The sequence below is a fragment of the Sebastes umbrosus genome, chromosome 9 (genome assembly GCF_015220745.1).
Source record: "Sebastes umbrosus isolate fSebUmb1 chromosome 9, fSebUmb1.pri, whole genome shotgun sequence".
Classification (NCBI taxonomy): domain Eukaryota; kingdom Metazoa; phylum Chordata; class Actinopteri; order Perciformes; family Sebastidae; genus Sebastes; species Sebastes umbrosus.
This window is the reverse complement of record NC_051277.1, coordinates 35,029,560-35,053,100: the sequence shown is the minus strand read 5'-3', so window position 1 is coordinate 35,053,100 and position 23,541 is coordinate 35,029,560. Positions and strand designations below refer to the sequence as shown.

General features: G+C 41.0%; 1 protein-coding gene across 1 annotated transcript in view; it reads left to right on the top strand.

Annotated features, from left to right (window-relative positions):
* Positions 1 to 947: 947 nt before the first annotated feature.
* Positions 948 to 23,541, top strand: part of si:ch211-159i8.4 (matrix-remodeling-associated protein 5) — a 47,866-nt gene continuing 25,272 nt past the window's right edge. Inside the window, exons 1-6 of the mRNA XM_037780510.1 lie at positions 948 to 1,516; positions 10,189 to 10,299; positions 11,403 to 11,539; positions 20,885 to 21,014; positions 21,503 to 21,741; positions 22,175 to 22,326. Of these exons, the coding sequence (XP_037636438.1) occupies positions 10,228 to 10,299; positions 11,403 to 11,539; positions 20,885 to 21,014; positions 21,503 to 21,741; positions 22,175 to 22,326 (730 nt within the window). The 5' untranslated portion in view covers positions 948 to 1,516; positions 10,189 to 10,227. The remainder of the gene's footprint in view (positions 1,517 to 10,188; positions 10,300 to 11,402; positions 11,540 to 20,884; positions 21,015 to 21,502; positions 21,742 to 22,174; positions 22,327 to 23,541) is intronic.

The window sequence follows — 23,541 nt, the reverse complement described above, 5'->3', positions numbered from 1 at the left end:
AAACAAGTTGAGATAACAAATGGGGAAAAAGGTGTGGAAATCGGGAGAAAACAGGACAAGTGTGACCACGGGAGGAAACGGAGAGAGGGCAATGAAAAACGGGAGTCTCCTGGGGGAATAGGGAGGGTTGGCAAGTTTGCGTGGCATTCTTACACCATTTGGTGCGACCGGGGTGATAAAGATAGCTGTCCTCCAATATGTGGGTGGTATTGGGAACAAAAAGAAGAGGAAAAAACAAACAACTCTTCAACTGCTCCAACAATATACTAACAGGCTTTGGCTAAACGTCTTACAAGCTTTGGCTTGTATACTACACATGACTGGCTTCATCTCTTTCTTCTCCAACTGAAGTAAACCAAATAAAAGTGGGCATACTAACAAAAGAGCTCTGCTACAAAAGACCTATTCATGTTGTTTAGAATTCGACTCCAGCAAGAAAGGAGCAGGTCAGTGACTTAAGTGTTTCCAAATGTTAGCAACGAGATCAAACCTATTGCAGTCAACATGTCTAAAAGTCGTATTTAGCCGTTCCATGCCCAGACTTTACATTTCTACATGTCTTCAATCATTGTAAGTAAATTGCTATGTCAACACAGACGAGGTATGGTGCCACGGCGTTTCAACACTGCAGGTATTACGTACAGTATGAGGGCTTAAAGGACAAATAGACTGTTAAAACCCTCCCATCCTGTTGGATTCACTGTACAATTCATCCAGGCAGCTCACATGAATGCCTGCCAACTTTTGCAAAGTACATGTCAGCGTGTGTGTGTAGCTGCCGGCACTGGCTCCGTATCAATAGGCAGATTATTAGGCTATAATTGGCTAATCTGTATTCAAAAGCTGTAATGTACCTCAAGAGGGAGAAGAGGGAGGTGGAGAGTTGGAAAGGTGAAAGCGGGTGAAGAGAAAAACAGGCAGAGAGGGAAAAGAGGTAGAGAGAGAGGAGGTGAAAAAGAAAGACACACAGAGGAGTGAGGAAAGTGAGAAAACAGTGAAAAAGGAAAGGAAAGTTATAATGCGTCCACCAGGATTGCCTGTGTGAAATGGAACTTGAGAGTCTCAGAGAGCGAAGGATAGTTAAAGCAGAGAAAGGAGATGAATGGAGGAGGTGAAGGAAGGAAAATAGGTGTAGGAGGGGATGGAGAAGCAGCATTCCTGACCGCACAGTTACAGAACAGGACGAGAAAGAAGTTAATCTGAAATCCAGATGCCTTAAGGACCAGCAGAGGGTCAAACTAACGCACGCGCACACACACACACACACACACAAACACACACACACACACACAGAGAGAAAGCGCTCCATCCCCTCTCCTGCTCTCTCGTTCACAGACCTCGGGAGCTCATGGCTTAAACATCCACAGGACTAAAACATCAATTGGATACTTTTTTAAGCCTGTTTTTCTTGTAAAACTCTGACTTTCCAGCCTGCAGTGAAAACTAAAGGACTTGTTTTGAGTTCTAGTTTGTACTTCAACTGTTTATTCTCTCCCCCTTCTGGAGGAATTTCCAGGTGAGTTTCTTGCAGTTTTGATAATGAGAAGTTGCTAAATGCTCCCAGATGGAAAAGTAACTTTAACAGGGGCTGTTGTTTGTGTTAAAGTTTGTTAGTTTTCTGTGCAGATCTCTGGTTTTAATACGTTTGCATAGATTGGGTGTCATTTTCAACAGTTAATCAAGAGAAGTTGATGTATGGCTGATGACTAATTGTCCTCATTTAAAAGTGTCAGTTAAATAACTTGAGGTTATGTCATAAGGTTGCAAAAGTGACAGTTTTAGAGCCATATTTATCTTTGCAACATCAAGGAATGCCGTCTCACTTTGAAATCTGATTTCATACTGACAGATGTTGGTGTCACAGTAACTCATCAGCTGATTGACTTGTGTTAAGTAGAATTAGCAAGATACAGTCCAGTACTGTTTATGTTGATCTATTGAGCAACTCTTTGCCCACAACGAATGGGAAACTCTTACTTTTCATGCTTTTTGGACCTATTGTAACTTATTTTTGCCCACCACCCACCACCAAAAAAGGCTGCCCAAGATTCCCATATGATTATGTTCAAAGAGCATCTGAAGTTGCAAATATTTATACTTGATATACTGTGTGCAAAGACGTAGAAATCTCTGTCAAACAGTCTGTTTCTGGGAGAGTTTGTTTACTATAACCAGGTCCTTTGGCGAAGTACATTTCAATCATATTTGTACCAATGAGCACTTCAGGCAAACAGACGCTCTCTATAAATAAGTATTTATTAGCTACACGCTGCTTTGTTTTACTGACTGAAGGGGACCAGCTCCAGCTTTCAGTAATAATAAGCAACAGACAAAAAGAAAGCTCGCTAGACTTTGCCTAGACAGTACAAAGTATTTTAGATTTGCTTAAAAGCCACCTGAGCTTCTCTCCGTGCCAACGCAGCAAGCATGCTAAAACTTTGAGAGATTTACAGCCAATACTTGGAAAGGAACTCTCAAAGGAATCTGAATAGTTGAAGCGATTAATTAACATCCAGTCAGAGGATTTTGTATTTCATCCCACATATTCAGTGTAAGTGAAAACTTATAACGTCCATAAATAAAATAGACTTCTAAAACCGAAGTGGACTCTGTTTACCCTCAGAAGTCTCAAAAGAATATGAAAAAGTCATATATAATAAATTCAAATAAATCCCCATAAGTCCGACGTGGATGAAGTGACTATTATATAACTCCCCTGAATATTTTTAATATAAATGTTCAAATACTAATGTTTGTCAATTATAAAACATAGCTGTTCAACTTGCTAAATAACCTTCTGGAGACAAGGTTGGTATGCGATAGCGACGCCCCACACACATTTTGTTGAAAGAGATTTCTGAATGTGTATGGCAGCGCATAATATGACAGACTTTCATGAAAACATGTGGGAATCATATTGTAGTCCTCTCTTGACATGTGTTATCTTGAATAGAGCAGCTGTGACTTGGCTGGCAGTCAGCATAATGTTTTTGACATAAAGATGTATTGGCCTCACTCAGACATTCTTAAAGGAATACACCATGAATTAAGGAGACTGGTTTGGCTTTTGATCTGTTTGAAGAGATTAAGACACCACATTTCGCCAAGAGTGGTTGACCGTTGGTGCTGCATGCTAGCTTTAGCCACGCTCAGTCACTTTGGACGACTTCAAAACAAAACATATGGTAATGTTTTTCCTTACTGCAATTATTACTCGATTAGACTAATGCGTTTGAGGCTGTGAGATATAGTACGTCTTGCTCATGTTAGGAAACTGTGTAGCTGACTCTCAATTACCAGCCCTTTCTCCTTGAAATGTTCCCTCCAAACTTAATTGAGAATGTAGGTCAGTTGACCTACATTCTCAATTAAGTTTGGAGGGAAACGTATTTTGTTGTGGATTACGTTTGTCTTTGACGTATTACATATAGTCCACGGAAGGCTGCAGCAAGTGACGTAGTACAATGAGCGACGCGCAGAGCAGGTGACGTAGTATATTGATTGACCTGGTATAATAACAAGTATAACAAGCAAGAAAGTCCACTACGGACGGGTGGGAGGGGTTGTGGATGGGTCAAACAAACCCAGGACTTTCCCCCAGGAGACCACTGTTTGTGTCCCGTGTGAAACTAAAAGTCAACGTTCACTTACGTAGGCATTTTAAGCCAAACCATGACAGGAGACTTCGACCAATCAAAGGTCAATTCAGAGAGAGAGCGTTCATATTGGCTGTGCTATGGTCATGTGACCGGAACTTGGCGTTCCTTCAACAGATTTTACAATGGCGGCAGCGTCACTAACTTTCTCATTTTACAGCTAAACCGTGCACTACAAGATGATTCTAAAAACATCTGAGGAGAGAAATAGGCATTACAATAGCAGAATATTGATTCATATTTGATCAGCGCTGCCTAGTTTGACCGTTTGGTCGGAGTTTGTGAGCTGGCTCTCATAGACGGCAGATGGACAGCAGACCTCAGATCAGCTCTGACTGCTTGTTTTCCTCCGGTCTGTAAAATCATGCAGATGCCGTTAGGAGCACCGGAGGACAACGGAGGACACAGAGGAAGATGATTTTTTTCAGGTTACCTGTTTCATGTACTAGTGTCACGTTATAGGGACCGTTTTATAAAAATATTTTTTTTTAATCATATTTGCTCCAATCTCGCCTACTTCAGCTTTAACCTGGCTACTACCCACAGGTTAGCATAACATCCTATACTCACCACCATCATTGCAGACATAGTCGACACAAGCACCGCACTGGAAACAGCTCCAACAATGAGGCCAAGGAAATACAAGGCCATGTTGCTTTCCCTTTTAAACTATCTACATTTAGGATCCAGAACCCTGTCTTCTTTAATCGTGAGTTGAGCATGTTGTCTCTTTTGTTTCCCAGGCCATCCCTATAATCCCTAAACAATTTGCTATGAAAATATGACTGCCAGCTGTTTTAATTAAAGCTTTTGACAGTGGCAACACTACCTGTTCAGTTTATCAAATGCAATTTCTTGTAATGTTAAGATGCTAGGCGCCAAAGACCATTTAGCTCCATTGTACTGGGTTGTGTTTAGAAGATAACCCTCAAACTGCAAAAACTCTCACAAGACTTGTTGCTCGACGTTCTATCATAACCTTAACCATTCAAGGTCAAAGCCTAACCTTAACTATTCAAGGTCAATGCCTAATTTTAACTATTCAAGATCAATGCCTAACCTTAACTATTCAAGGTCAATGCCTAACCTTAACTATTCAAGGTCAATGCCTAACTTTAACTATTAGAGATCAATGCCGAACCTTAATCATTCAAGGTCAATGCCTAACCGTAACAATTTTAGGTCAATGTCTAACCTTAACTATTCAAGGTCAATGCCTAACCTTAACCATTCAAGGTCAATGCCTAACCTTAACCATTCGAGATCAATGCCTAGCCTTAACCATTCAAGGTCAATGCCTAACCTTAACTATTTGAGGTCAATGTCTAACCTCGATCATTCGAGGTCAATGCCTAACCTTAACCATTTGAGGTCAATGCCTTACCTTAACCATTCGAGGTCAATGCCTAACCTTAACAATCTCATGAGAATTTCCCCAGTTTGTTGGTTCCCTTCTAGCCATTACCATTAAAAGGAACTGGCTTTTTTTAACCTGGCTACTATACCTGGTAGCATAACATCCTATACCTAGTCTACTCATCATTGCAGATGTAGTAGACACAAGCACGAATCTAGAAAGTTGGCTCCAACAATGAGGCCAAGGAAATATAAAGCTATGTTGCTTCCCAGGCTATCCCACTAGCTCTTCAGTTTATCAAATGTAATTTCTTGTGACATTAATATGCTAAGCCATTTAGCTCCAGTGTACTGAGGAGGTGGCACAAGTCTAAGGAGATCTCAAAACTTTGGCCGGTGAAACCAAAACTAAATAAATGGTTAGAAACCACAAGATATAAGTGGAAAATATCTGCTTTTTGTTTGTTTATATCGCAAGTTACTTATGAGACAGTTTCAGGTTTCTTCTCAAAGTAAACTTCCACATCAACTACATTGAGTTTTTCAACTTTTTACTACCAACATATCCTTTTGTTTTTGCTGCACATAATTCTCTTATCATATTGTATTCTAACGATTTAGATTAAGACCAGTGATCTACTGGGAGGGTTTCTACAGTACATTCTGTACTACAAGTTCTGCCCATCCTTCATTCATTACATTTTTATTTTTTTGCTCCTTTACTTTCTCTTCGTGACAGCATGCCATTGACTCCTTGCATAGTTCAGTCACTGATCATATTTAAAAGTACACCACAGAAGATGATTGTACGATGGAAAGAAAGACCATATAGAAAGAAACAAAGGATTGTAGGATGAATGTTGGCAGGACTTAGAGTAGAACCACTATGTGCCAGTGAGCATATGATTTTGATAAGCAGGAGGTCGGACAGTGTAATGCTCTAGCTCTTTCACTGGAAGTACTTTATCTCTGTCATGTGAGAGTCTGGGAGGGGTACTAAGTGATTTCATTTTACGGGGAAACCCTTTTCTCATCTCCTCAACTCTCCTCATCTGTTTCCTCTTTCTCTACTCTCCTACCTCCGTTCCCTTCCTTTCCTCTATTTTTTACCCTCTCCTCTCATTTCCTTTCCTGTCCTCTCTCTGTCTCCAAAGTGCTAACACAGGAGAGCTGTTAAAGCCATTAAGGGAGAGCAGGAGCATAGAACTAGCTGGCTGACAGGGTTTACCTGTGATCATCATGACCCACAATACTGGAGACTGATTGAGTGGACAACTTTATTGCTCTGTAAAGTCAAGGTAGAAGCTGTTGCATCCAGGTTTTAGCCTTACCTGACACATATAAGTGAGGGTTGCTGAACAGCTGTGTGTAACACCTAATAAAATGCATCCAATATCCTTTCAACATGTCATTTAAATTATAGAACTCATAACCAGATTTACACAGACAATATGGGACGTTCATTGAGAGCCATAGGTATAGTATATGCTATGTCCAATGTCTGATACTGGCTTTTTAACAATGTTAAGCATGAATTTTTAAGATCTTGGACACAAGGTGGCAAAGTCATTACAGAGCTTAGGGCATGCGTTCAAGTTCAATTCACGTTCACGTTCAATTTTCTGCAAAAGCAAGCTCTAAAAACCCCTCTGTACAATACCTGCCAAGTTGCCTACCAAATGTCAGACTGACAAAGTTGGCTACTAGCTAAGATTTCGATAGCAATTTGCAGCTAAAGAACCCGATATGTTTCTCAGGAGTTGGTAAAGGCCAAAAACAGAGCTAAAGGAAAATGAATATTGGACTGGAAGGTGATAATATGTCAATGTTGTGTTTCCAGCTAATTTTTGCTTCCTCCAATTGGCTGATTGAGTTAATGCAGGTTAGCTTTTTTCAGATATTTCAACTGCATTTCATGTTCATCTGCTAATGAAGACCGTGAGATATAGCTGAAAGCTCTAGACAAAGCTAGTAAGTGGACCTTGAGTTAAGATTTTAGGAATATCACTCAGTTGGTCCTCTACTTTTCATCTAGTGCCATCATCAGGTCAAAATTTGGTTAACTTTGGTTTATGACCAAATATTTGTAAAACTAATGACACCCTCAGTTTTACTGTGTCCTTAATGCTAATTAACAAATGTTAGCATGCTAACATGCAAAACTAAGATTGAGAACATGGTGAACATTATACTAATACATTAGCATGTTAGCAAGCCAATGTTAGCATTTAGCTCAAAGCCCTTCTGTGCCTAATTGCAGCCCCACAAAGCTGCAAGCATGCCTCTAGACTCAAGTGTTGTTGTAATGTCAACCTAGACAATAATGTAAAACACAGTAGGCTAAATATGATTCCCATTCACTCTGACATCATCACAGTCATACTACAAAGCCAACACATCCTTGGCTTCCGCCTTGTAGACGGTCGTGTCTAGAAGGTATCACCCAATTTGCAAAACTCTTTTGAGATGGTTAGGGTTAGGCATTGACCTTGAATAGTTAAGTTAGGCATTGACCTCGAATGGTTAGGGTTAGGCATTGACCTTGAATGTTTAAGGTTAGGAAAGGTCATCGGGCAGTGAATCTCGCGAGAGCTTTTTGCAAGTTTTTGCAAGTTTTCTCAAGTTGGGGGTTACCTTCTAGACACGACCCTTGTAGACCAAAGCACTAAACAAGTAACATGAGTTTCTCTACATTGAGAATGTTACATTTACTCTTCTTCTCACCAGTTGTCACTTGTTATATTATGATGATAATATTTCTTTTGAAAACAATTAATTCGATATGAACGGTCACCACTGAAATCAACGGAGCGCCTGACTGACCTCTATGGAGTTAATGTGTTTATCAGATACGGACGAAGCATTAATATCCATAGCACATCATGATCCAGGTCAAACTTTAGGGCACTTTCCTCCTGTCTTCCTGTCACAAATGTCACACACACACACACACACACACACACAAACACACGCACACACACACACACACACACACACACACACACAGCTGTTAGGTGAATTAGCCTCCCTGTGAGGAGAGAGCACAGAGATACTGAAGTGGAAACCAGAAACCTCAAACTGGCCTCTAATGACTTCAAAATATGTGTGTTGTTTGGTTCTACCAGGGAATTCTTCTCTTTCTCTCTCTTCACCCATTTCTTCTCTCTCTCCCTTCTGAGTTTATTAACACATCAGACAGTGTGTATGTGTGTGCGTGCACATGCGTGCATGCATGTGTGTACTTGTACAGCTATCTTTGTGGGGACCAATAACAGTTTTAGACCTTCAGAGTGAGGACATTTTTGGAAAGTGTACACTTTGGCCGGTCCTCACCTTTGGACAGACCTTCAAAGGCCTGTTTAGGGTTCAGACTTGGTTTTAAGGTTCAGGATTGAATTCGGTTTAGGTTAGGGTAAGGGTTAGGGTAAGGGTAAGGGTCAGGCATTTAGTTGTGATGGTTTAGGTTTGGGTAAGGTTAAGGGTTAGGGTTAGGGTAAGAGCTAGGGTCAGGCATTTAGTTGTGATGGTTAAGGTTAGGGTAAGGGGTTAGGGTCAGGCATTTAGTTGTGATGGTTAAGGTTAGGGTAAGGGTTAGGGTAAGGGTTAGGGTAAGGGTAAGGGTTAGGTTAAGGGTAAAGGTTAGGGTCAGGCATTTAATTGTGATGGTTAAGGTTAGGGTAAGAGGCTAGGGAATGCATTATGTCAATGTGTGTCCTCACAAAGATGCTGTTGTGTCTGTCAGCTATGTGTGTGTGTGTGTGGTTGTATGTAATTGGTATGTTATGCCCTCAAAGGAGCCTGTTAACATTTAAACCAGCGTAGTGATTGCCAAACCACCTGGCACTGTAGCAAACCACAACTGCCAATGTTAGGTGGTTATTTTCTACCGTCTATTGTTTTTATTTGAGAGTGACTTTGAGTCATCAATCCCTAATGCCGACAGATGATGTGTCTATTGTGTGTCTTCAAATATACACGTATTCCTAGTTTTGAACATGATTATGTCGGATTAGAGAGCATTTACACTGTCTCTGCTGAGTCCCCCAAGGAAAGGTGTATTGAAGACGGGCAGGATCTAATAGTGTGTTCAAACCTCTCTGATGTGTTTTATCAACCTTGAGGGTGAATAGTTTGGTATTAGGAGAGCTGCTACAGTTGTCAACTAACTCAGCCATGGAGATTTTTTCTCACAGCTCTTACTTTCTCTGTCTTTCTAATGCTATCACCTGAGTTTTCTTTCTCTAATTTTTCTTTCTTTCTTTCTTTCTTTCTTTCTTTCTTTCTTTCTTTCTCTCTATCTTTCTTTCTTTCTTTCTTTCTTCCTTTCTTTTTTTCATTCTTTCTTTTTTTCCTCATCTAACATTTTTGGGTGTGCCAGCTTGGGCATGTGTAATGTGGTTATGAATGTACTCCATTTTGCATATCATTATATTAATTTTCTCTTTCATCATTTCTAGCCGAAGCTAAAAACAAAATCGGAGAATTTGTTATTGCCGTTTCAAGAACTCATCTGGTGTCAAAAGTCAAAAGATGAAGTATCAGCTGAATATGTATGCATGCATAAATGTGTACAGTATGTCAGTATGTCCATGCACTAAAAGCTATGCTACTACGGCACTGTGCTTGTGAATGTGGCTTATTTTGATAATACAAGTAATAGCTATATAAAGATAGATAGTTTACTTGCAAAATAGTAACAGGAACAGAGGAAATATTAACAATCTGATCTAGACCTGCTGTATATGACAAATGTCATGAGCTAACTTCTGTTCTCATTTGGTGCCATATAAACATCTTAAACGTCATAAACATAACTTACAAAACAAAACCCCGGTCTCAAACAAGGACCCCTGGTTGAAAGTCCTGTGTTTGTTAGACCCATCCGCCTCCCCACCATAAGCAGTCTCTCTCACCTTTTATTCTACGTCACTAGCTCTGAGCGTAGCATATTTACGCGGATGCATTTACATTGCAGTCAGTAAAGACTACATGGTGTATAAATGGCATCGGAAAAGCAAGAATGGCATTCTTATTGCACGCTATTACCTCGCACATTATCGTGTCATTCATACGCCTTTTCGTGCGCCTTTTTGTATAACTCCTATGTTATGTTTCTAATGTTTAGTTTCTGTTGACATAAATATGTGCATCTAAATCACTTCATTCCTTCCTGCAGGTGTATTAATGACGTGAGCGGTCAGACAGCCATCCAGTCATGGCGCTGTGGTGGTGCGGGTTGGCTGCAGCGTGGTTTCCCCTGCTCTTCTCATCACTGCTCTGGCAAACGGTAAATCTTCAGAAGCTCTCAACTTCTTACAGCCAGTGGTTAGTCGCTTAAAGACGACCTATTATGCTTATTTTCAGGTGCATACTTGTATTTTGGGTTTCTACTAGAACATGTTTACATGCTTTAATGTTCAAAAAACGCTTTATTTTTCTCATCGCATCTCTTTTCACCCTCTGTATCAAAAACCCCCCTTTTCCGAAAATCCCAGTCTGCTCTGATTGGTCAGCTGACCCTCTCTGTTGTGATTGGTTAATGGAACCAAACTCTTCAGACTCCACTCCAGCTCTACTGTAACTACGTTTGTTTGAGGGCCTGCCAAACTAGCCGCTAGGCAGGTTATATGCAAATGTGTTACTTGGTGACATCACCACATTACGGAAGAAAAGGCGGGACTTCAAGCAAGTCAGTTCAGGTGCAGTGTTTCTGTCTTTTGGCATTGACTTTGGGCTTTGTAACTTTGCAGACCTTTTACATGCTCAAAAAACTAGATAACACACTAAAGGAAATGGAAAAAGCACAAAAGCATAATAGGTCCTCTTTAAGTCAGTAAAGCTTTACCGATAAAGTAACTTACAACGTGACACTCAATGTACAAAAAAGAGTCAGCAAAATATGTAGATTCATTAGGATAACATTCAGTTTCCAATCAAAAGCCACAGGCATTATTAAGTTTGCTAAAGTTATAAGGCTGACGGAGGGTGAAAAACACAACATAAGGATATAAAGTATATTTCCTAAAACTACAGTTTTTCTAAGAAAATCTTTAATTTATCTTGATGGAATTGGGCACAGGAGGGCACAATGTTAATACCCCTGGTCTATTTTATATAAGCCTAAAGTGGAGTTGTCAGAATTGATTTCTTTCCAAACTGTCAGTGCCTACACAGGTCTGAACTCATCTGTTTGCTTCTCCTTCTCTTATCTCATCTTTTCTGAATTTCTGAATTTGCATCTGCTGTTCACTGCTTTCTCATACTTCCCTTATCATATCTTCCCTCATTTACTTCTCTGCTCCCTCTTTTGTGTCATTCCCAACTTCCTCCATCTGATTGCTTCCTGTTGTTGACCTTTCCTCTGATCTTATCGGCCTTTTCTTCCTGTAGATCTCCCCCATACATGCCATCCCATCCTGCCCACGGAGCTGTAGCTGTCCGGGTGTTAAAGAGGTCCACTGTACTTTCAGACACCTCGCCACCATACCAAAAACCTTTCCTAAAGACACAGAGAGGCTCAACCTCGGGTAAGACTCAATCATCATGCATAAACACACAGAAGCATTGAGACATTGTTGTCAATGGCAGCCCGTGGGGAAGAAAACTAAACACTCTACAGGAAGTAGTGTGGAATGTGGAGTAGGTGATTTGTCAGAGAAGTGTTTTCTTTGGCTAACAAATGATCAACACTGCCTCTAATAACTCACAAACCAAAATGCTGAAGCAAGTGCTTTTTGGTTGTCGAGGCTGTTCTTTTGAGATCACTTTTTCATGTCATGGATCCAACAGAGGAATTACTCTCTTGCTTTAGAGGGTTGGATCATGAAAACATATTGCTGCTTGCCATCGGTTTATCATATGTCATCCTTTCTTTTTTTTTAGAGGGGTAGTGGTGGGGTGCAGGGGGTAGATGCCACATAGAAGTGGTGTACATCATCTGAAAGCTGGGAACCTGAAGATTAATTTGAGATGCAGCTCAGCACTGTGTCAAGTTGTTCTAGTCATAAATCAGAAATAAATATGACAGAATAAATTAAAATAAATTGGAAAGTATATAAGGGCTGAGAACATTATGATCAATGTATATGATGGCCATTCCCATGATCTATTATGTCTCATAAATTGTTGAAGCAATTTTGGGTTGATACCATTTGTTACACAGATTTTGGTGCTGAATTTAACCATTTTCTACCACTGGAGTATGACAGAAATTATCAATAATTTCTCCAAAATACCACATTAACACACCAAGACCTTGAGGAACACCATAGAAGAGGACATGCTGTGATTTGGGATAAAAAAACTTTTGACATTTGGAGATTTCTGCAAGAATTACATTTTTCAGTGATTGGATGGTGAGCACTTCTGTTCTGGAAACTGCTCAGCCATCCATCCATCCTCTGAATGCTCTAGGTCTCTAGTCTGATCCATCCATCCTCTGAATGCTCTAGGTCTCTAGTTTGATCCATCCATCCTCTGAATGCTCTAGGTCTCTAGTATGATCCATCCATCCTCTGAATGCTCTAGGTCTCTGGTCTGATCCATCCATCCTCTGAATGCTCTAGGTCTCTAGTCTGATCCATCCATCCTCTGAATGTTCTAGGTCTCTAGTTTGTGGCTATAAAGTTTCACGAGGCTGTGATTATCCTAGAGGTCACCACAGGTCATTTTATACAGTGAGGTCAAGTTTAAAAAAAATGGTCTCACTACAATGAAATGGCTACTATGGGGGCTAACATCATCATTTCGATCCACAAGAGTGTCAGCTATCCAGTGATACCCAATTTATGTAATTCCTGTTTGTGGACCCCAGTATGCAGAAATATTTAAATACATCATTTAGAATAGGCGAAAATAACACATTTGTACTGCATGCAAAAAACTGCATGTGATTATCATAAAGTGGGCATGTCTGTAAAGGAGAGACTCGTGGGTACCCATAGAACTCATTTACATTCACATCTCTCTCCTCACCAAAATTTTGCGTAACTTCATAGCGATGTTTTGCGTTCTTCCCGACAAGCTAACATAACACGGTTGGTACCAATGGAGTCCTTAGATTCGATATGATACCAGATATCTTCTTGTTCGTCAGAGTGTTAAGGGGTTAAGAACAAAAGAAGCCAGTTTTACCACAAAGAGAGCAGTCTCATCCGTCAGATAATCAGCACGTAGCCCATGGTGCATTTAATTTAACAATAGAAGATAAGGGCTTAGCACCAGCATGTGGTACTGAACTGACTCCAGATAAATCTCCAAATCACTTACATGTGGACGGAGCTTTCACTGCCCTCCAGCACAGTGGAGAAATAGCCCAGTCACTGTTATTTATTTCATATTTACATGGCAAACTACTTGGCGAGCAGCAGCCAGAGCAACACTATTGTTCACAGGAGGGTTTCCATTCGCATGTGGGGCTCTATTGTGGTAACAGCTATCACTGAGTTTCATGTGCATTACATTTGTGCTTAGAGTAGCTCTCCAGGGCTTCACAATTGGATGTGATAAAGCATTTCAGTAGGTAAACGGTCACAAAAGTTACAATGCGGTGCCAAGCTACAGTCCTCAGGAGGTAAACTGTCTCCATATGCGCTGCTGGGAACAGTACTGTGAGAGCTATCAGTGAATTCCAGATCATCTTGGTCTTGAACCAAAACAGAATGCACACTATACTGTTTTATATAGCCAGCATTACACTGCTGGGACTATATTAGGAAGGGTTTGGCAGCAGCAAGCATTATATTATTATTAAATTACACCACCCCCTTCAGGTCAAATTGAATAAAGTAATAGATTTCTACAACTATAGAGAATTCTTGCCTTTGTTTTATGGATCTGATCTAACCATTGTAAAGACATATTGCAGGAAACACCCCTAAAACATGTATGGCACATATAACCAGACACATGGAATATAGTTTATCATTGCACCACATAATAATCCAAAAAGTTACAAAAATGGACACTACATTATTTCCACAGTAGAGGCTGATTCCAAGTTTCTGACTTCCTCCTATTGACCAAGCTCTAGACTCCTCTCCCAAACAGAGACTGTCCAATCATATCTTAAGGTGCTTTCACATCTAACCCCTTTGGTTTGGTTTAAACAAATTCAGGTCTGTTTGCTCAGTTTTTATGGTCCATGTGGCTCAAATGGTTCAAAGCTGTCAATCAAACCCTGGTGCAGACCAAACAACCGAACCGAGACTGCTTCCAAGCGGACTCTGATGCGGTTCGCTTGTGGTGTGAAAGCAAACCAACCAACCGCAGGATTATGTGATTTTAGCATGATTTCAATAGCTAAACTACTATAAATCCATCTGATGATCGTGAAATCTGTTCAGGAAGCGATCTTATAAGTTATCTGTATTCTCTAAATTGAGGAGTACAGATTTAAGTGCCTTTGGTATTTAGCATTGTGACTGAGATTTTTAGGAGTACATCGCAAGGTTTTTTGTTCTGGCTGGTTAACTGTGGTTACTTTTGTGGAGTTTGTTTTTGGTGGATGTTGGAAGAGAGCACTATTTGACCAAGAAATTAAGTTTGCAAACCCATTTATTTGAGCTTTAATAAGCATGTGCTTTGGAGAGTATAGCTGCATTAGTTCGGAGGAGCCATACATCCCCTCTGAAGGCTGAAGTGGTTGATCTCAACAGGAGACTAATCAGTTTGTTGTTTTCACCCAGGGTGTTTTCACATTTGGTACGACTGATCCGTACCGTGCCCGAGTACGATTGCCCTCCCTCTCCGTTCAGCTTTCACATCAGTAAAGTTGTTCTGTACCCGAGTACACTTGCGTCATCAGCCACGTGTATTTGTTTATGTTGAGATCAGCTGTTATTAGTGACGGAGCATCGTAAAACACTTCATTCAAACTGGACAGAAACAAAATAAAACTCACCTAAATCGTCGTCGTTACTCTTTCAAACAATCACCAACTCTGGTTTGGTCGAAATAAACTCTTATTTCACCCAGTTTGATGTGAAAATATGCCGACTCTACATAATGTTTTTCTCCCCGCTGTCTCTCTCTCTACCCGCTGAGCAGCTCTCGTTCTTCAGAGGTAGACCATTAAACTAGCTAAATAAAATAACAAACATCACCTACTATTGTTTATATTTTAAGGAACATCTCGCCGGCCTTCCTGCTTTATCACCCACAGCAGTGCAGTTCAGAGGATGAGATCGGCGCATGCTGCACGCAGATACAGATTTCGGAGGAGACCGGCAGCGTTGAATAAAGCCTGCCCTTTCACAACTACTCGCTGACTGCTAAAGTTACTCGCGTTAAATAGCGGTCCACTTCCGTGTTTCGGTACGGTTGGCTCCCACACCTGATGCGAACCGTACCCGAGTACACATGAACCGTACCTTTTCAAAAGGACCACCTTTTCAAGGGTGCTTTCACATTAGGGACCCGGGCCCGGATACGAATACACTTGTCCCCAAGACAATGTGTAGAGTCGTCCTACTTTCACATCAAACTGGGTGAAATAAAAGTTTATTTAGAGCAAACCAAGGTTGGTGATTGTTTGAAAGAGTAACGACGATGGTATTGGTGAGTTTTATTTAGTTTCTGTCCAGTTTGAATGAAGTGTTTTACGATGCTCCGCCACTAGAACAGCTGATCTCAACATAAACAAATACACGTGGATGATGACGCAAGTGTACTCGGGTACAGACCAACTTTACTAATGTGAAAGCTGAGCAGAGAGGGGGGGCAATTGTACTCGGGCGCGGTACGGATCAATCGTACCTAATGACTCGAGTACGGATCGACGAACCGTGCCCGAGTACGGTACGGAGCGTTCACAACGTGGATGAAGACATGTCTTGGGAGGATTTCCCTGGTCTCTGGAGGGTCGCCAATGTCTGGTTGCTTTTCGGTTCCGGTGGAATCAGTGCATAAGTACCCACCACAAGTATGAACTGAAGACTAGGGTTGAGACTAGTTAGCTAGTATGTTGACTAGTTAGATAGGACCGGGGAGCTGGGATCTGTGGTGGCTCTTTGGATTTTATCATTGCACATGTTTCGGTGGTTGTTTTTGTGGGTTTGTAACTTCAGAATACTGTACAATGGCTAGGATTGTGAGATAGATCCGTGTCCTTTGTCAGGTCTTATGAGTTAACTTGCTTGGAGCCTGGCATGCCTCAAAATGCTTGGGTTCATGGTAAAATTTGGTTTGGAGGGTGAGGAATTAGAACATTGCTAGTGAGGAAGTTGTTACCTTAAATGTTGTCTGCAGCTTGGTCAAGCAGCTTTGGAAGCAAGCGCTACAGCTCATGCTTTGTTTGGTTTTGTTGGTGAGCTTTGGTGATGTGGTCTAGGTTGCCCCTTTGTGATGTGCGTCTTGGGACGACTTGGTTGGCTTGTGAGCCTTTGTTTAGAGGAACCTTTGGGTATGCTACTTTGGTTTCGCGCTCATGGAAATTCCAGTTTGGTGTGTATTTGGTAGCTGGAGTTTTGTAAAGACAGAGCATTGAGTCAGCTTTGTCTAGCTGCAGGCCATGTGTTGTCAGACACTTGTGATGAGCTTTGGTGCTCATTTTGAGATCAACATTTTGACGTGTATTTAGGTCAGGGATGGAACCTCCTGCTGACCATACTCACTGTTCATTAGTCCTCACTTTCCTGTGTTCCTGCAAAAACCTGCATTTTGAGGTGGGTACTGTTTTGTATTGTGTCATAAGGATTTCCAAGTCAGGTGACAGATCAGGTGTTCTCAATTCACCACCTTATCTTAGCTGCTTGTTTCTCATCCTTTAAGTGCTCCTCTGCATTCGAGGTTGCTGGGTGAGGGATTGGATCTGATAAGATGGAGGTTGGTGGTTTAGAGGTTTAGGTCACTATTCATATGGGAGTAGGTTTCCATGGTTGGGATCCTAGCATAGTGTAAAGCAAAAATGTAAACATTTCTCATTTTATATATTTTGTCTTTGACTTGGTGTCTGGTATTTAGGTTGTTTTGTGTTCCAGATGTCTAGGTGGAACCTTGTTCTTAAGAGGGGGGGTGTGATGCCCGTCCCCCTGTCTTGGAGGCTGCCCTGGCCAACCTCAGCAGGCAGTTGGCTGACGACGGGGGTTCTTCACTTTGATTGAGCTCACCTTGGCCTTCGAGGCTATAAAAGCTGCCCCATGAGCTCACTGTCTCCTTCTCTTCCTGCAGACACATCCACCTGACATTACCTTTGTTTGGTTCGGCACCGTCAACACCTCCACAGCACATACACAACACATCCATGCACTACATTCATTTGATGATATTATTGATCTACACACTCCATTGTTCACTCCATTTAGGTTAACCTTAGTTTAATAAATTCTTTGGTTTTATATATAACCTTGCGTGGACTCTCTTTATGTCACATTTCCTGAGCCAGAACTAAAATGCAACAATGCATGATTTTTTTTCCCTTGGTCCGGACCAAATTAACCAAACTACAGCAGGCCCGTCAAACTTTGGATTGCTCTACTTTGAAGTAGTGTGCATAGGGTAGTAGGAATGTAGTATGGAAGATGGGGTCTTTTCTTAACCTGTCAAAAAACAAAACACAAGAGCAAAAGTGTAAGGAATGAATTAAAGTGTGTGTTTGTCGGCTCTAACATAAGCTACAAACATTAACATGTACTGCCAACTAGATTAGGCTACTATCTACAGTAGTGACCTAACACAGTGTTACTTTTCAAGGCCAAGGAGCGTTTCATACTACATTATTTTGTGGAGTTATGTTTAAGAAAACTTTTAATGTGTTTCCCCACCATGTATGAACAGTTTTGGTCAACCCGTTGCCTTGCTCAAGGGCACCACAGCAGTGCCCAGGAGGCAAACGGCTACCTGTCCAGCTACCAGACCACACTCTGTATGCTACTTGATCCGTGCAGGGAGTTGAACCCGAAAAGGAAAAATATGTTTCTTTAGGGCACCTAAAGGGCTTCTTTATAACATTTTTGCCTGGGGAAATATCATATATACGTATGTAGCCATCAAGTTCACATTTAATACAAACAATTATTTTTAAACGAGTCAGTCAAAGATGCAGTTGTCATTTCAAACAGCAAACAGCAGTTAAAACTGAGACGGCTGCATTTGTCTATCTTTTTCTGAACTAAAGGACCCATTGTTTAAAAAATGATTAAATAGTTTGAGTCACTGTCAACAGCATTTGTGCCATGTGAAAACAGACAACTTGTCAGGCATAGCACCACTGACAAAGGGGGTGAAGCTTAGCACTTAAGCTAGTAGATTGTTTGATGTTGCACATTTGGATACTCTATTCTGATTCCATATTGATTCCCGATGGTTGTTCTTTGTGTGGGGCAGGGTCTGTTATATTGGGAATAAAGGGAATAAAGGGAATTTCAAAAGGACACTTCAGCAGAGCAGACATTTGGAGGGTTACCAAGCCTTTAGGGAGCTAACAGGCTCCTCTAAATTTCTAAACAGTAGACCACCCTGCTAAGTGATGTGCAGACCAGGGGGGTTTAGTCTGTATTTCCAAACTGTTGGTATACAGTATGTTCACACCAGGCATGTTTGAGTGTTTTATTTGCACTCCAGGCCTGTTTTCCTTTAGTTTGGAGCAATGCTGTATGAGTTCAAAAGGAAATTGCTCCAAAAAATGCAGGCATCCCTCCTCTTTCAAAGGAAGAGCTGATTGTTCGGTGAATGGCGGGCCGTGGAGGATGGTATGGACCATCTAAGCACCTGGCATAGCGCTGGGGCTTAAGATCCATGTGCTCTGTCATGATACAGTAATGATGAATTATGGAAAATAGCACATCTGCGATGATTAAAGCTGAAATCAAATGAAGTTCCTCCAGGGATCTCTAATCACAAGTCCTGTTGCATTGGGTGTGCATGTAATACTGTATTTGGTTGCGAGGTCTGGTTCACTTATAATTGGGTCAACTTACAATTTTCAAAAGTACAACAAGGGAAACTGAACTGAGAACAATAAAGTGAAGGTACAGTTGTAAACTTTTAGAGCCTCTGTACGCTTCAAACTAAGTGCTTGGCATGCTCGTCTAACGGCATCTGAACCCCCCCACACCTTTAACCACATCTGACTTGGGGGTGGTGCAGAGGTAAGAAAGTAGGCTGATGAAGCTGTCTTTACTTATTCTTCGTCCAACTTCTGACACTTTTTGGCTGGACTGCAGAGGGCCAGCCCTACAAACCCAAACGTCTGTCACTGAGTGACTGACTGAGTGAGTGACAGAGTGATGAAGTTACAGGATTGGTCGGCCGAGTGTTGGAGTTTCCTCATTGACCGCTGCTCTTTCAAAATGAAAAGTCCTTTATGCAAATGAGCTTGTCCAGCGCGACCTCATGAAACTTGGACCAAGCTGTCAAACTAGGCAATCTATTTCTAAATGAAACAAGATTCAGTAGTGGCACAGCAGATTTCCCGCTTCAAATGTTTTAAAAAGTACATTTTGGTGGATTGTTTAGATGGAAAAGAAAGTTTACCAGCAGGACGTCATGTTGTTTCCTGTTTGAAAAGGCAAGCAGAAAGCCAGGGACCAATCAGGTGCATTCCACGATAGGCTACGTTACCGCTTGAACGGCCAATTGAGTGGAGCAGCGCGTCCCCTAGTGTCTTCGCTGGACCTGGTGGACTACCGCTGGATTTAACATTATAGATACTGACTATTTGTATAACAATTAAGCCACAAATTCACTGACTGACCATACACGGTCCAGCCATGTACTCGGTTTTGATCGAGTCTTGTTGCATGTACAATCAAGTGCACCACCATGAATGCCTTCGAGGAGAGATTGTCCGAAAGTAGCCTGACAACACCAAACAAAAAGAAGAAATAATCAAAAGTGTCTTTAATGACACTACCGTCGAGTATTAGACCAGCTTCAGTGTGCCGGGAAATGTATTCTATGAATGCTTGGAATCCTTGTACAAGAGCAAATCACACTGCCATGGTTAAAGGTTCAGTTCCCAATGGAGAAACTTGGTACTGAAAGACATGAAAGTGACCACTAGATGATATATCGTGAGCTGGCTGTTTTATTGATGGCAGTTGGAAAAACGCAGAATCTCCCATATGTGTTCAATTGGGCAGAATAACTGCATCCAGGGAATGTAGTGTTTTACAGTATAGGAATTCACTACAGGATAGTAGACTCTGTTAGACAATGTGCTCTGCTGATTCCTGTTATTGGAAAGCCTGGCTGACTCTCATACGCTGAATTCTGTCAATGCTGTTGGCCTCTGCCAAAACAGCGTGCTCTGTTGCGTTCGTTTGATGAATAACATCTTTGGCTCTGTCATCTACTGTTCTATACTGTACTTGGCAATCAGTTTGACTCTTTGACAGAATGTCTGCTGTAATGTGCTGAAACCTGAAGACTCCAAGGAAGGTTTTTTCAATAGTTCTTTGTATTTTGGTTGCTGATATAAATATGTGCCAGGGCCCTATGCACATAGAGCCCTGCTGCTTTAAAGTGTTGCATTGATGTTGTTTACAAGAGAGGAAAACTAATTAAAAAAATGCTGAATTTCTAAACGCATGCTGGGCCAGTGTTTACTGTACATTGGTGCTTTCTATGAAGGTTGTGAAGTGGATGTATGGTGGTAATTCTTGATCTGTGAGTGTGTTTCCTCTGACAAATGATGAAATACATTAACTGTGGTTCAAAGGGTGACTAAGGTCTCGCAGTGATCAATCTTTTCTTCTTTCCATCCATTCTGTCCAGTTATCTTTCCCCCCTTTATTTGAAAGGTCACCTTACCCAGACACACATGCAAGCACTGACTGATAACTAATAATTTCCTATCCCTCTGACCCCCCTTATGACCCACTGTTACTCTTTCATCCCAGTAACTGGTCCTGTTTCTTCTCTCTCTCTCACAGTTATAACAGCGTGACGGAGGTGGAGGGGTCAGAATTCAGGTCACTACTGCAACTGGAAATGCTCATGTTGCATGGCAACGACATTAGCACAATCCACCCTGGGGCGTTTTACAGCCTGAGATCACTACAGGTAGATTTTGTGGTTGTGTGTATGTATGGGGGTGTGTATTACTCATGTTGTGGGGACATAAATCTGTTTACACAGTCATTGTGGGGACTCGTCTTCCTTTTGGGGACAAAATGCATGTTCCCATAACGTAAATCATTACATTTTAAGATGAAGACTTGGTTTAAGGTTATGGTATGGTTAGGTTTAAGTTAAGGTTAGGGTTAGTTCATCATTGAGAATTAAGTCCCATAACTTATTGGACTTATTGTTTCCTGGGGCAGCCATTTCCAGCAAACAAGCTTAGACAAGCCCGGTGTACACTACCTAAGATGACAATATTTTTTGTCAGGAGTTGGTTAACGTAACCAGAGCTAGAAGGCTGCTAAATATGGACTTACGTTAGATTCCTTCTGTCCCCAGTCTCCAATTATAAAACCTGTAATTTGCTAATTGCTTAATAGTTTTAATGTTCAATAAATGTCAGTATAACACTAAGTCTTTTTTTACAGATCTTGAAGTTGAGTTACAACAAGCTAATATCTTTGAACCCGGCTTTGTTTGAGGGCCTTGTTGGCTTAATCCGTCTTCATCTGGACCACAACCTCATCGACTTTATCGAGCCATACTCCTTCTCTGGCCTGACCTCCCTAAAACTCCTACAGCTGGAGGGGAACCTTCTCAAAGAGATCCACCCTCATACCTTCATAACGGTGTCACTACTAGGAAGCTTTTGGACCTCTGGACTCAAGTAAGGAATAAAGACAGTGGATATTTCGCTTATTTTTTGGAAAATTTAATTTGTATTGAAATTGAAGTGTTTAGTGAAATTGTATAGCAAACTATTTATATTAGTTTAATAGTTAGTAAATATATCTTGGCAAGAATGCAAAGAGTATTTTAATTTGAAACCAGTTAGACTTGCAGAGGTGTCCCTGCTTTCAGGAATGTCATCAAAATTGAATTAATGTAGTTTGCATCTTCCCTCCAGTTAAAAGATACTTACTGTATATGCCCAGATTGCTTATAGGTATAAAGTTGCTATACCTGTACCTCATACCTTATGGATACTACAGTATGTTTGTTTCCCTGCCTTCTGCACATTGCATGAAATGATAGGCATCATCCCCCTGCCACTCTGCAGATCAATAAGTGCAGGAAATGATATAATGTTTTTGTTTCAGACACTTACACCTGTCAGACAATCTGTTGGAGCAGCTCCCTGCAGCAGCACTGAAGACAGCTCCCAGGCTTGAGATCCTCTCTCTACATGGTAATCCCTGGACCTGTGACTGTCAACTGCACTGGTTAATAGAATGGAGCTCTACACATGAAGGTAAGGGTGCATGAATGAATACTCCAATCTTATTTTCTCACACTATAGAACACAATTCCTTACTTCTTCACTTTTGTGGTGCCAAAAAGTTTTGTCTATACCTGGTGACAAACGACTTAGCAACTATGTAAATGTTCGTAGAGGGACAGTGAAAATATTTAGCGCTGCATTAATCATATTTTTGGCCACCTGGGGAAAGTACAAACAAGCTGAAAACACAACATTGACATATTATCACTTATTAAAGTAATTTAGGCTTGTGTTTGTGTCGACCAGATATTGATTTTCCTTTTAGCTCAGTTTTAGTCTCCACCAACTCCTGAGTAAAATATCTCGGTAGCTACTTTAGCTATAAAATGCTCCACTTTGTTCACCAGCCAGTTGCTATTTTAGTATGTATGTCGTTTGGTGCTGGGCAAGTAGGTTTATCAAGGGAAAACAACTTTATTAGAGCACTGAGAGTGGACTAAAACAGAAAATGTCAGGCCCTTTAAACCAAAACAATGAGCTAATAGTATAGCTAAAACACTCCGTAGCGCAGCGGGGAACTGAAGAGTCGGGTGATAATTCTCTGGTTTCATCACTGCTGTATTTGCAACCCCCTTCACATTTCATATAAAAGTAAGCGTCATAAAAAAATGATATGATGGTTTAGTGCAGCTTTACACCTGCAATTACAGATTTTTTTGTCTACTTGGGGGCAGTGGAAATAAGTTGTGAACACAAGATTGAAAGCAAACAGTTACTGATTTACACATCCAGCACTTACGGAGTAACATTGTCATTCATTTGGAGTCATGTTTCTGACCACCTGGCAAATATGAGTTCAATATTCACTCTCTTTTAACTCTGTTTTTGGTTTCCAACAACTCCTAAGGGAAATGTCTGACTTTTTAGCTATTAAACACTCCACTGTGTTCACCAGCTAGTCATTACCTGTATCTGTCTGCTGTTTGGTGGTGAGCAGGTAATGGCCAGTGAGCTTTTTCACTAAAATCAGCTGCCTGCTGCAGCTCAAAACAACTTTATTAGAGCGGTGAGAGTGAACGGAAACAGTAAATTTGTGAGTCATACAGCTAAACAATGAGCTGAAACTCACTATAAAACTTGGTAAAGCTAAGGGGGAGCTGCTGATACAGGTGATAATTCTCTGTAGGTTCATCACTACATGCAACCCTTTTCACATTTTCACATTGTTTTTCTCATGCTGTTTGA